General features: G+C 30.5%; 2 protein-coding genes across 2 annotated transcripts; one reads left to right on the forward strand and one right to left on the reverse strand.

Moving 5' to 3' along the window:
* Window positions 1-2878: 2878 nt before the first annotated feature.
* Window positions 2879-6641, forward strand: LOTGIDRAFT_188779 (hypothetical protein). The gene is made up of 5 exons (XM_009055919.1): window positions 2879-3029; window positions 4264-4456; window positions 5132-5290; window positions 5725-5934; window positions 6413-6641. Exons 1-5 carry the CDS (start codon window positions 2970-2972, stop codon window positions 6622-6624), a joined length of 834 nt encoding a protein of 277 aa, XP_009054167.1. The 5' UTR covers window positions 2879-2969; the 3' UTR covers window positions 6625-6641.
* Window positions 6642-7179: 538 nt separating this feature from the next.
* Window positions 7180-12495, reverse strand: LOTGIDRAFT_160715 (hypothetical protein; the record flags this gene model as incomplete). Its single annotated transcript, XM_009055920.1, has 12 exons — window positions 7180-7224; window positions 7492-7593; window positions 7850-8035; window positions 8102-8260; window positions 8643-8748; window positions 9173-9401; window positions 9889-9995; window positions 10444-10637; window positions 10896-11108; window positions 11321-11416; window positions 11807-12024; window positions 12447-12495. The coding sequence occupies 12 exons, from the start codon at window positions 12493-12495 to the stop codon at window positions 7180-7182; spliced, it is 1704 nt and encodes a 567-aa protein (XP_009054168.1).
* Between the last annotated feature and the right edge of the window lie 465 nt (window positions 12496-12960).

The raw sequence follows: 12960 nt of genomic DNA on the forward strand, positions 1-12960 counted from the left end.
ATATAGATACCAAAGAAGCCAAGCTTAAACTGGTTTTTACTAAATTTTTAACTTGAATTGGTTATGTATACTGGTGAAGGAGAATTTAAAAACAACAGCCCAAGTTGATATTCTGAGGTTTTTATGTATATGTTACCAGTTATCTTGTTTATCACAAATTGCACAGATTAGATTAATTCATTACCTATTGATTATTTACTTGTGGTCATTTTGTCTTTTCTTAATTTCCAAGTCTATTTTTATTAGAATCTAAACAAAGACGGTTTGGGAAGAGATTGAATTCAATTCAAGAAAATTTAAGAAGTGAAAAAGCAAGTACGTTTAATTTAAGTGCACATGGTTGTTAATATCTAATTGTATTGTTTGATAGTCTTTCAGTGTTAGTGTTCATTAATAAACTATGCAATTACTCCATCAAGATTGTGATGTTAGTATGTTATATTGAATGATAGAAAACAATAAATATGTATTAGAAAATAGTTTATTTTCTTCAATAGATAATAATGAACAATTGAGAGCAACGGCTCCATAAATTCCTATTCCTGGTGCACTTCTGATATGAAGATGTGTTATATTATTCTTCTGATGTACATATAAAGGCATATAATACATGAAATCTGAAGTTACTATAATTTAATCTGTTTAATTTAAACATTACAACAAATTACTAGTAATAGATCTCTGAACATTATAATAAATTACCAATAATTAATATATTCTGAACATTACAACAAATTACTAGTAATAGATATCGGAACATTATAATAAATTACCAATAATTAATATATTCTGAACATTACAACAAATTACTAGTAATAGATCTCAGGACATAATAAATTACCAATAATTAATATATTCTGAACATTACAACAAATTACTAGTAATAGATATCGGAACATTATAATAAATTACCAATAATTAATATATTCTGAACATTACAACAAATTACTAGTAATAGATCTCAGGACATAATAAATTACCAATAATTAATATATTCTGAACATTACAACAAATTACTAGAATATGATTTACTTTGGACATTACAATAGACTACTAGTAAAACATTTAATCTGGACATTATAATACATTACTAGTAAATGATTTACTCTGGACTTTACAATATATCACCAGTATTTAATTTACTCCAAACATTACAATATATTACTAGTAAATGATTTACTCTGGACATTATAATATATTTCTAGTAAATAATTTACTCTAGACATTATAATGTTATTAATAGTAAATGATTTAATCTGGACATTATAATATATTACTAGTAAATCATTTACCCTGGACATTACAATATACTACAGTACTAGTAAAACATTTAATCTGGACATTATAATATATTACTAGTAAATGATTTACTCTGGACATTATAATATATTTCTAGTAAATAATTTACTCTGGACATTATAATATTATTAATAGTAAATGATTTACTCTGGACATTATAATATTATTAATAGTAAATGATTTAGTCTGGACATTATAATATTATTTCTAGTAAATGATTTACTCTGGACATTATAATATTATTAATAGTAAATGATTTACTCTGGACATTATAATATTATTAATAGTAAATGATTTAATCTGGACATTATAACATATTACTAGTAAATCATTTACTCTGGACATTATAATATTATTAATAGTAAATGATTTAATCTGGACATTATAATATATTACTAGTAAATCATTTACTCTGGACATTACAATATACTACAGTACTAGTAAAACATTTAATCTGGACATTATAATATATTACTAGTGAATCATTTACTCTGGACATTATAATATATTTCTAGTAAATAATTTACTCTGGACATTATAATGTTATTAATAGTAAATGATTTAATCTGGACATTATAATACATTTCTAGTAAATAATTTACTCTGGACATTATAATATTATTAATAGTAAATGATTTAATCTGGACATTATAACATATTACTAGTAAATCATTTACTCTGGACATTATAATATTATTAATAGTAAATGATTTAATCTGGACTTTATAATATTATTAATAGTAAATGATTTAATCTGGACATTATAATATATTACTAGTGAATCATTTACTCTGGACATTATAATATATTACTAGTAAATCATTTACTCTGGACATTATAATATTATTAATAGTAAATGATTTAATCTGGACATTATAATATATTTCTAGTAAATCATTTACTCTGGACATTATAATATTATTAATAGTAAATGATTTAATCTGGACATTATAACATATTACTACTAAATCATTTACTCTGGACATTATAATATTATTAATAGTAAATGATTTAATCTGGACATTATAATATATTACTAGTGAATCATTTACTCTGACTAGTATAACATCATATCTAGACATTACATTACATTATTAGTAAATGGTATACTTTGACAGACATTACAATATATTACTAGTAATTGCCTTAAACTGAACATTACAATAAACATTTACTCTAGATACTTGTGATACATTACCAGTAAACGGTTACTCTAGACGTCACAACATTATAAATGATTTACTCTAAACATCACAATAAATACTAGTAAATAATGTACTATATATATCACAATAGATTTCTCGTAAATGATTTACTTAAGACATCGCAATAATTGATTAGTACATGATTTTCTCTGGACTACAATAAATTACTAGTAAATCATCCTACTACATAATAAAATAAACTGCTGTTGTGAGCGGATACCTTTGTCTTTATCAAAGCAGACGACAGCGCAGGTGAGGACGCGAGTTGATTCATACGGACTGTTTTACTATTGTGTAGGCTATACCTGTCCTAGTTTTATATCCATATTGCAATAAGCTGAATACAGGACATGATAATACAATAAGCTACACGGCACAAAATAGGACTATATTACAGATAGATTGTACGGTCGTACATTGTAAGTTATCGAATTCAGAGATCAACTTAAAAGCATCTTGTTACAGATGAAAATGGCCGAAAGATTAACTTTATATTACTATCCTGGTTCATACTTTTCTCAAAAGGTAAGATCACTTGATATTTTAAGCAATGGAGCATGAGCACCAAGTTCAGCATAGATTTATTTTAGAATTGGGTATAAGTTACCGATATATATTGACTATAACCAAAGATAATATAGATTAGTTCAATTGGTTCAATCTATACTCTTTGCTGTATTTATGTCAGGGTCATACGTTACAGATTATATTGCGGATTTTATTATATGGTGGTCTATGACCGCAATCAACTCAAATTCAATTACAGTATTTGGGACAATAAATAGACAGCTAGATAGTGTATGGTAACAAAAAACATTGGCAGTTATCGAAAAATAATAAAATAGTAGACCAATGCGGCAATGATGTCATCAACTGCGCTTGTTCAACTTCTGGCAAGAGTTTAGATCTGATCCTTGATAGCAATTACGACTGTCTACTGCGACTGATCTGATAGGGTGCTTTGAATCGCCAATCAATCTGAAATAGGTTTGGGTAATATTACGATATTATCGAAATAACCAGTATGAGAAAAAAACTAGACGATACGGTATGGCATTTTTCCTATACCGGTATACCGTTGCAATTTTATAGCGACAATATTTTGTGATATCAGACGCAAGAAAGACGGTATCATGAGATTTAAGCACTGAGCTAGTTTAAAAGTTGACCAACCTAATCAATTAATTCTATAATATTTTGTAAAATAGGCCAAAATGACAGTTTGGAAACCATTAATAAAACATGTAACATAGCTCCTTAAAGGTTTGCTACCAGGCAACTCTCTTTATGACCCCGGGCTTTACTGTTACGTTTAAATCGCAGCTTACCCATTTGGTGAACCTCACCTGGGAACTTTTGTGGCAGTTTGTGAAGGTTGGTCAGAATTCATAAATCCATCCTCTTTCAGCCCATGACTGGACCGGACATTTTTCTATATCACGATATTTGAACCTATCGTGATAAATATTTGTCTATATTGCGATACAGAAAAAATCTCATATCGTCCATCTCTAATCTAGTAATCTGAATTAGAGAAAAGCTTCAACTTGAGTCGATCTGATTCAAATTAAGACTGTAGCCGTGAAAATTATCTTTCTGGAAAGGGATGTATAATCATCATTGTTAAATCCATTAATTAATTCACCAGTCTTCATGGCAAAATTGCACCCATTCGGAGGCCTCATGATTTAGTGTTATAATATTTTCTTTGATAAAAGTTGTCATAGATGGAGTTTAAGAATGTTAAATGTTGTTTCAGGCATTACTAGCATTATTCGAGAAGAATTTACAGTTTAATCACCATATTATTAAATTAATGGAAGGGGGACACATTGAACCATGGTATATTAAACTAAATAAAAATGGAAAGGTACCATTATTAAGAGATGATGAAACATTGGTACCAGATTCAGAAAACATTATTAGCTATCTTGATCAACAATTTCCTGCAGGTATTATCATTGTACAGAAATAATTGCCTCTTGACAACTTCATTCACTCCAACCCTCTTGTCCAAAGACTTGCTAAAGAGACGTGAAATTTTTTTAAAGGAACCACCACTTGAACCCTTTGGATTATACTGTGCCAATACAACTGTTCAGAGGCATAAAGTAGGGTTCAGGTCGACCTTCCAACTTGCACATCTGACAGCTATTGGTTTATCTGAAGCACCTTATAGCATCTGGAGAGATCTGATCAATTCATGATTTAGTCTACTTTCTTGCAAATCTTGTATCTGGTTTGCGGTCAGAGAGTACCGGTACGACCGTCCATTTGATATCAGTTGCTGAAGTCCGTTAATCTGTCGATGCATCACATATCGGCTGCGACGGATCTGATGAGATGCCGTGAACCGTGGGTTGACATAAACCGCCCTTAAGGAATCCCGAGAAATTTAAGCCAGGTTCTCACGGACAAACACATATTTGTGAGTGCTGACTGATACACAAATTGTCGCTTCAAATTCAGCGCTCTTTTTAGGTAAAACTATTTCAGCGTCAACACAAAATTATTTCCTTGTAAATTCCCTTTAATAAGTGTCTTAGCAGTTACCTATTAACAGATCGCTCAAAAGAAAGGGTTCAAATTATTTTCAGTTTTTATTATTTTTTATTATTGTATTTCAGGTAGTAAATTGGTGCCAGGCAATAAACCTCCTGAATATGATCGACTTCACCAACTATTAACCGATAGAATATCTATACAAACTTTAACTTATGGAACATTTATTAATCCTGATTTATCTTTCTCTGGATTACCTCCGGCTTTAATTCAACCATCTGATGGTACAGAAATTTTTTTATATATTTCAATCGTGTTTTCAAAGGATAGTCTGTTTAGTGTACCACAATGCAGAATTTGATTTATCGTCTGACATCCCTGGTTTCTGAAATTCCAGAAAAAAACAATCAGATTATGATGTAACTAGTGCGTAATATTTAATCATTTGGCGAGTATTTTTGGAATCATTTACATTTTTTGTCAAATTTCGAATTCTGGGAAATTCAACGTCTTCCGACTTGTTAACGTAACATTTATTTTCGATTGGTAAGAATAAATCATAAAAACTTTTGATGCCAATGGGTCAAAATTCCACAGAAAACGATTGAAAGAGGATTATTGTCAGAGCATGGATGACCTGTGTAGTAACCTCAAAATAAAAATGAAACATTCAGACATTATTTTCATCATATTGCTCAAATTAAATATACTTTTTCAGTAATTATTGGGAATTTTACAAGAATTGTTGAAAAGATGCAGAGACTAGCAGAAGAAAATCCTCATTTAAGAGAGGAATATCTGAAAAAAGCTGAAGAGAACAAGATGTTTCGTGATAATGCCGCCAATAAAGATAAAGTTCAGGAGACTTTAGAAATGATCCATGAAGTGTTAGATGAAGTAGAAAAACAACTGGAAATATCTATGAAAGGTATCATGTAAATTGTCATTAATAAAAAAAAGTCTGGTGGCTCTGCATGTTCATTTAGAAGCGGTAGATATTATCTATATAGATAAGGATATCTACCCTTACTAAAGGAACATGGTAATTTTGATGAAATTAGCCTCCATGACGGGCATTTCTCACCTTCTAGTGTACAAATACAATAGCGATTGTAAAGAGGTCTTCTAAAAAAGTTTATGTGTATCGGTGACACCAGTAGCATCTGTAATTCCACCAAACTAAGCGTTTCATAACGTCACTTATCACAAAATATGCTTTATCAAACACTCAAAAGTGCAAATTGAAGCTATCGCTATATCCGATACACATAATTTATTTTTAGAAAAAACCTCTTTTCAATCCCTTGAAGATAAATAAATAACTTAAAGGATTTCAGAGATTCCAATGTATCATATATCATTACCCAAATTTATTAGTAAATTATCAATATCTCACTTTATTCCAGATAATCCAGGTAACTGGTTATTCAATAAAGATTATACATCACCTGATATCACTTTAACTGTGTTTCTGAATCGATTAAAGTTTCTGGGACAAACTAAAAGATATATTTCTGATAATAAACGACCACATGTCAACAGATACTGGGATAGGGCTCAACAGAGGAAGAGCTTCCTGAATTTTATGGAATTGTATACTAATTTTTCCAAACAATAATAAAGTATTTATTTTGTAATAGTAGTTATTCCTTATCATTTTTCACAAATTAATAACAAAAACAAAACACATATGTTGGTAAATCGTAAAAATGAAATGAAATGAATGGAGTTTTACGTCCTACTGTTCTGCACCTTGTTGGTAAATCATATACTATTACCAATTTCAATTATGTAAAATAATAATATTACCTACATAAAATACCCATACCTATCTTAGATTAATTTTTTTTACAAACATTCTCTCCTACAAAAATGCAATGTGTATTTTTCCATTTACTACACTGCAGGACAAATCATCCCAACTTATATTGGTAACCGAGGTTATAACCAGGTTATGGCCAACAAAGTTTTCATTTTATCAACACAAAGTTAAGCTAACGCTACATTTTTGAAGCTTAAAGTACAATTCACACAACTAAAATTCCAAATATGTGATCTACCCATAAAAAAAGTAATCGTAAAGAATAAATATAACAATTCCAGTGCAACAAAATACATCTTACTACTGCCAAGCTTATTCTGCTTCAAGACATTGATATTCTGTAACAAGTTATCAAGTAAAAATCTTGTAAGCAGCATCTTCATTGTCAGATAAAGTCTACAACAGAAAATAACAGTGTATATTTAAACGAAGAACTATATATACTCAAGATTGGTCCGGAGGGCAGCTGCATCCCAAATATTATCTTTTCGGGGAGACAAGTAGTATTTAGTGTTTTCGGGTGATGTTCTAAAATATGTAAGTTCTGAAAGAAAATCTGCCAAAAGATCAAATGGTATTGAGCAACAACCTAAAAACAAAGAAAGATTCCTGGAAAAATTTTGGGCAAACCAATATGCCCATGTTTGTTCTGTATATACTTACTATATCATAAACCAATTTAATTTCAGGATTTAATCCACAATATTTTCTCTGATCTTTTATACTTTTGGATACATCAAGTAATATATCTTCACTATCAGTATTCTGAAATAAGAAAAAAAATGCAATCTGAATTTTCCCGATTAACTATGGTCAGAATATAGTCTCTCATAACAACTAATTCAACATTAGTTATTACACTTTCTCCAGGGAAAATTGAACTCTGTATAACCAGGTTATCCTCATCACAACTTACAGGTACTTCAACATAAGTTATAATACTTAACTCAGGGCAAATAGAACTATGAATAACCAGGTTGTACTCATCAAAAGTTTTAGGTATATCAGTTATTATACTTACCTCAGACCAAATAGAACTCTGTATAACCAGGTTGTCCTCATTAGAAGTTTTAGGTATATCATTTATATCAGTTATTATACTTACCTCAGGGCAAATAGTACTCTGTATAACCAGGTTGTCCTCATTAGAAGTTTTAGGTATATCATTTATATCAGTTATTATACTTACCTCAGAGCAAACAGAACTCTGTATAACCAGGTTGTCCTCATTAGAAGTTTTAGGTATATCATTTATATCAGTTATTATACTTACCTCAGGGCAAATAGAACTCTGTATAACCAGATTGTCCTCATCAGAAGTTATAGGTATATCATCAACATTAGTCACACTATCATCATCAGTTTTATCACTACTATTAGTTATATCATCTTTAGATAATAACCCTTCCTCTATTGCTTCTTTTTCCACCATCTAAAAAAGATTTTCATCAAAATCCAATCAAACTTAGATACATTTACAGATCTAATGACTGTTCTTCAATATATTAAACCATCATTAATCAGATAAATACCTTCCAACATTCTTCAGTGACAAAATTGTCTCAACACAAAAATAAACAGGGGTCACATCTAGATAAGCATAAGCCTTCACACAAAATTTAAGTAAAGCTGCAAAAATGATGGCATGTAGACTGAATCTAAGATGGTACTACAAAGCACACAAAAGAAACCACTACTTTGGTAAAATGAAAAAACAGAGGATCGTCTTTACCTGGATACAAACATCCTAATCCAAAATGAAACAGACGAGTGGAAATAAAGATTTTGACATACACAACATAGGTAAGTCTTACCTCTAATGATGTACGAACTAATAGGTCACACTCAGTAAAACTAGTTGATGTTTGTAAACTATTATTTGAATATAAATCATGGTCTCCATTTTCTCTTGAATTATACCTTAAAAACAATACTATACTATATCCTGAGCCATATCATAAGCAATATTGTTTGGGTTTTTTTTTTTGTGTGTAGAGAGGGGGGGTGAATTCTTAGCAATATTGTTGAAGGGAGGATAATGCAAACTAACAGAATGGCAAACAGGATCATTGTCACCTTTTCTGTTGTGCTTTTCATTTATGACTTCGGATTTTTCACTCTCTAAACTGTTGGGCAAAAATTCCAATAGTAGTATCAGTTAAAGTCATTAATCACTTAGTGCCAAAACATAAATGTGAATAACCCTGAATGCAAAATGACGTTATTTCAAATTATATTGATGTAATGTGAAGTGACTTGGTAACAAGTAATGGCTGCTCCATGGATCTTGAGGATTAAGCAAAGAATTTGAGTTAAGTCGTATGAATTACAGTATGATATTTACCTAAAAGGCATCTCAACCAGTTCAGCAACGTTTTCAGAATGGTTAACCACATGTTCCCTGGAATGGTGTACTTTATGTTTCCCCTTTTTAAATCTATATTGTTTTCTTTTACTACCAGATGCTGGAACATTTTCATCTGCTTTTCTTTTCAATCCACCAATATCACTATCATTATTGACCGGGGAACATTTTCCATTTAAATCTTTTAACTGAGTAAAACTTTTACCACCTGAAAAAATGTCTAAAACTATTAAAGGGATTGTAAGAGGTTTTAAAATTTCTTAAGTTAAGCAGGGACACTGATAGAATCAAATTGTACCAATCCAATCTGAAGTCAGACATCTGTGTTTCCTGCAATTCCATACGTAACATAAGTGTTTTAAGTCGTCACTAATCGCAAAATATGCTTTATCACAATAGGCCCTTTGTAAATAGTTCCTTCAACAAACATTTAGTTTTAGAGGAAATGCAGAAATCACAGACGTCTGATTGAAAATTAAAACGGTGCAAATTGATGCTGTTTTCCCAATACACATAGAAAAATTTTAAAAACACATCTTCAAAATCCCTTTAAACCTGAATAATCAATTTAAATATTTTATTCAAACATTTGAAGCATTTGATTGAGTTACAAGACAATAATTATGGCAATTATGAAATGCAACTTTATGTTTTCCAGAAAGATTGGACAACTGTACAAATTGAAATTCTTTTACCTGTAGTTGAATTCTCTTTGCTCTCTGATATTGATAGTGATGTATTTGAAAGAATCAATATGTCAGAAGAATTACTGAAAATATAATCATTTTCTTTCTCATAAATACTGAAATAAGCAACTAAAATTCTTAAATCAATGAAAATCCTACAATGGATTTTTCTTCTGTGGAAAAACAATTGAAAAATTCATGTTATAATTGACAATCAAAACTTTCCAGGGACAGGTTATCCATTTTCAGGTGTTGATTTGGGTCTTGAATATATGTAGAGGTAGTCTTCAGAAGTACTAGAAATGTAAGAAAATCACATTATTACTTAAAAAATATCTCAAACTAGGAATTTCACTTTCTTTTTCTATACGTGTCTTTTGTTTATATGACTTTATAATTTTCAAACTTAGATAATTGTGGACACAAATGGATTTGAGGTCAGCTGTGAACTGATTAACTTAGCCAATGAATTCCAGTTTCTGAGACTATATAAGGTACAATTGGTCAAACAGATGACAAACCTGTCCCTTTTAGCAATATCACACTTTTTTGAAGAGCTCATACCTTGAACTGAGTGAGGTATCATTATGTTCAGTATAAACTATATCTTGTGTATATAAAGGTGATATTGATGTTAATATATCTAACATGTCTTCACAACTCAATGATGTCTGATTAACACAGTAGTCTAACAATATTTCATAAGCTACTTCTGATGACGAAAATCCATTGAAATATTGTGCACCCCTCTCCAAAATCTGAAAATAGACAAGACTGCATCACAAAAATATCAAGATACTATCCTCATCTATGCTGAGATTGAACCTCAGATCATCACATATCATGAAAGCATCTAACTCAATCATCACTCTTTCAAAGTAAATGTCAATGCTAAAAAAGACTTCATTGAATAGTTGATAAATATAAACTAATTTTTCTTCAGATTTTCTTTTAAAATTCTTATGATCCTAAAATAAAGCATTATTTCATTTTTGCCATAGAATAATTTTAGTCACCTTTTGAATTTTTGGTTTTGGTAATTGTTCATCAACTCTATTGACAAATTTATAAGCACTTCTTTGTAAACCACATAAATAACCTTCTCCATATTCCTCTTCATATTCATTGGTAAAATAATAATTTCTCTGTTTCTTATTGGCTAATAGAGGTAGGAAAAACTTGCGAAAATTTGAAATATGTTTATTAAGTCTGCTTAACTCTTTGCTTGTCTGAAAAAAGAAATGAATTCACATGAAATCCACCTATTTATATATCTATATTCAAACATGGAAGTAAGTCTTACCTCAGGTAGGTTCTGGCAAATAGATAGAACAAAGGCTTGTCACTACATATAACATGATATGTATGTGACCTCCTAAGTGTCTTAGATTGCTTATCTAAGCATTGCTTGCTTACCTAAGCAGTAGAAAAGTATACTTACTGCAATAGAATTTCTGATTCCCATTCTTGGAAAATATTCATTTAATTTGGCCAATGCTGTGACAGTCTGACCTCTCTGTAGGACATCTAATAATATCTATAAAAAACACTTATTAACAATTACAGACATGTCATTGACAATTTTCTAATAATAAACATGACTGCTAAATGCAGAGCAACTGAAAAATATCTGATCTTTCTATCATTTTTCCATTCCAACATTTAATGAGTCTTGAATTATCATGTCTGAGAAGGTAGACACTTATTTCATATCTCTTCTTATGTTAGGTTTTAAATGAGAAACCCAATCGCTCACAATATCCTAAGAAATAAAATGGATACCTTTCTGCTCCAGTATTAGATAATGCAGACTGGCAACATCATGCAGTGGGCACAGGGGGAAATTTGTCAGAACAGCGGAATAAGCTTTGTGTGCTTATGAAAAACATTGCAACCCATATCATCAACACAAAATTTGTGTGCTTACCTGCATTTTTATACCACATAACAGTTTAGCATACACATGAAACGATATTACAGAACCTAGCAATTCATATATCTCTTCGACAAATTCTAAAGCCAAGGGAAATAACTCCATTACATTCTTGTCAACAGTGTGGTGCAAGAGAGCAGTAGCTAGCCTGATGTGTGGAACATTGAGATAATCTGATATATTAACTACATCGGCATGTCTTTTACAAATTTCTGAAATGTAACAGGAACAATAGGATACAAACAATATTACTAGTGGAAGAAATCAAATCATATTGCTTGGGCTTGTGATAAATCGAAACTAAAACTCGTTCTATTTGACTATAGAGTTCATCTCATGCTTCTATAAGTTTCAATTTGAAAATTTAAAACTATCAAGACCATCAAATCAAAGCATAAAATTAGACTAGGCATTCTTAAGCTAAATTCATTCTTGGAATTTGGAAACAAGCTTTTCTTAATGATGAAGGTTAACCAGAATAGGCTACATTTGTATTAGGCAGACATAACTTATTTTGAAGAACACATAAGGCAACCAACCCTGCAATGACACTTAATTCAACATAGTCTTTATCCTGATCAAAATCATTATCATGTTTGCAAAACAAGGTGTTATTTTTACCAAGTGATGTTACTTTTATGACTTGCCTTTAATAACTTTATATTCTCTGTGATAACAGGCATATTCAAATAGCCATGTCTCTACTACATTAGTCATACTATAATTTATTCAATGACGTTCGATGAACTGTCTATTTTGATACTCTTCCTGTAAAAAAAACTAAAACAGATACATTACTATGCACATTCATATTTATCATACCTACTCAAAGTAATGATAAGTATTTTAGGGCACTTGCTGAAAATGTTATTTGTGTTGATACTCATCATAGAGATTATAACTCTACCATGCCCATGGTTGTATGTGTACCGTACTCTTTTCATTGTTGTTATTGAACTGTAGACTCTATAAAATCTAGGCATACTGTTTAAACTAGGCCTACAAAACATGACGCAAGGCAAGGTAAGAGGTCACGAAGTTTCGCATTGCTTTATTTAATTCATAGACCTTTGGTTGAGGGATCATCATCATGGGCAACTTTTTTTTATAGGAAACTTGTCGTGCTGAAGTCTGAAGAATGAAACGTC

This window comes from Lottia gigantea (assembly GCF_000327385.1).
Source record: "Lottia gigantea unplaced genomic scaffold LOTGIsca_26, whole genome shotgun sequence".
In the NCBI taxonomy this organism is placed as follows: domain Eukaryota; kingdom Metazoa; phylum Mollusca; class Gastropoda; family Lottiidae; genus Lottia; species Lottia gigantea.

What these genes read in the sequence shown, in the direction of transcription:
- LOTGIDRAFT_188779 (XM_009055919.1), top strand. Translation starts at nt 2,970, where the DNA reads ATGAAAATGGCCGAAAGATTAACTTTATATTACTATCCTGGTTCATAC. An exon ending in TTTAATTCAACCATCTGATG is followed by an intron (nt 5,291 to 5,724) that starts GTACAGAAATTT and finishes ATACTTTTTCAG; the next exon opens with TAATTATTGGGAATTTTACA. An exon ending in ACTGGAAATATCTATGAAAG is followed by an intron (nt 5,935 to 6,412) that starts GTATCATGTAAA and finishes ACTTTATTCCAG; the next exon opens with ATAATCCAGGTAACTGGTTA.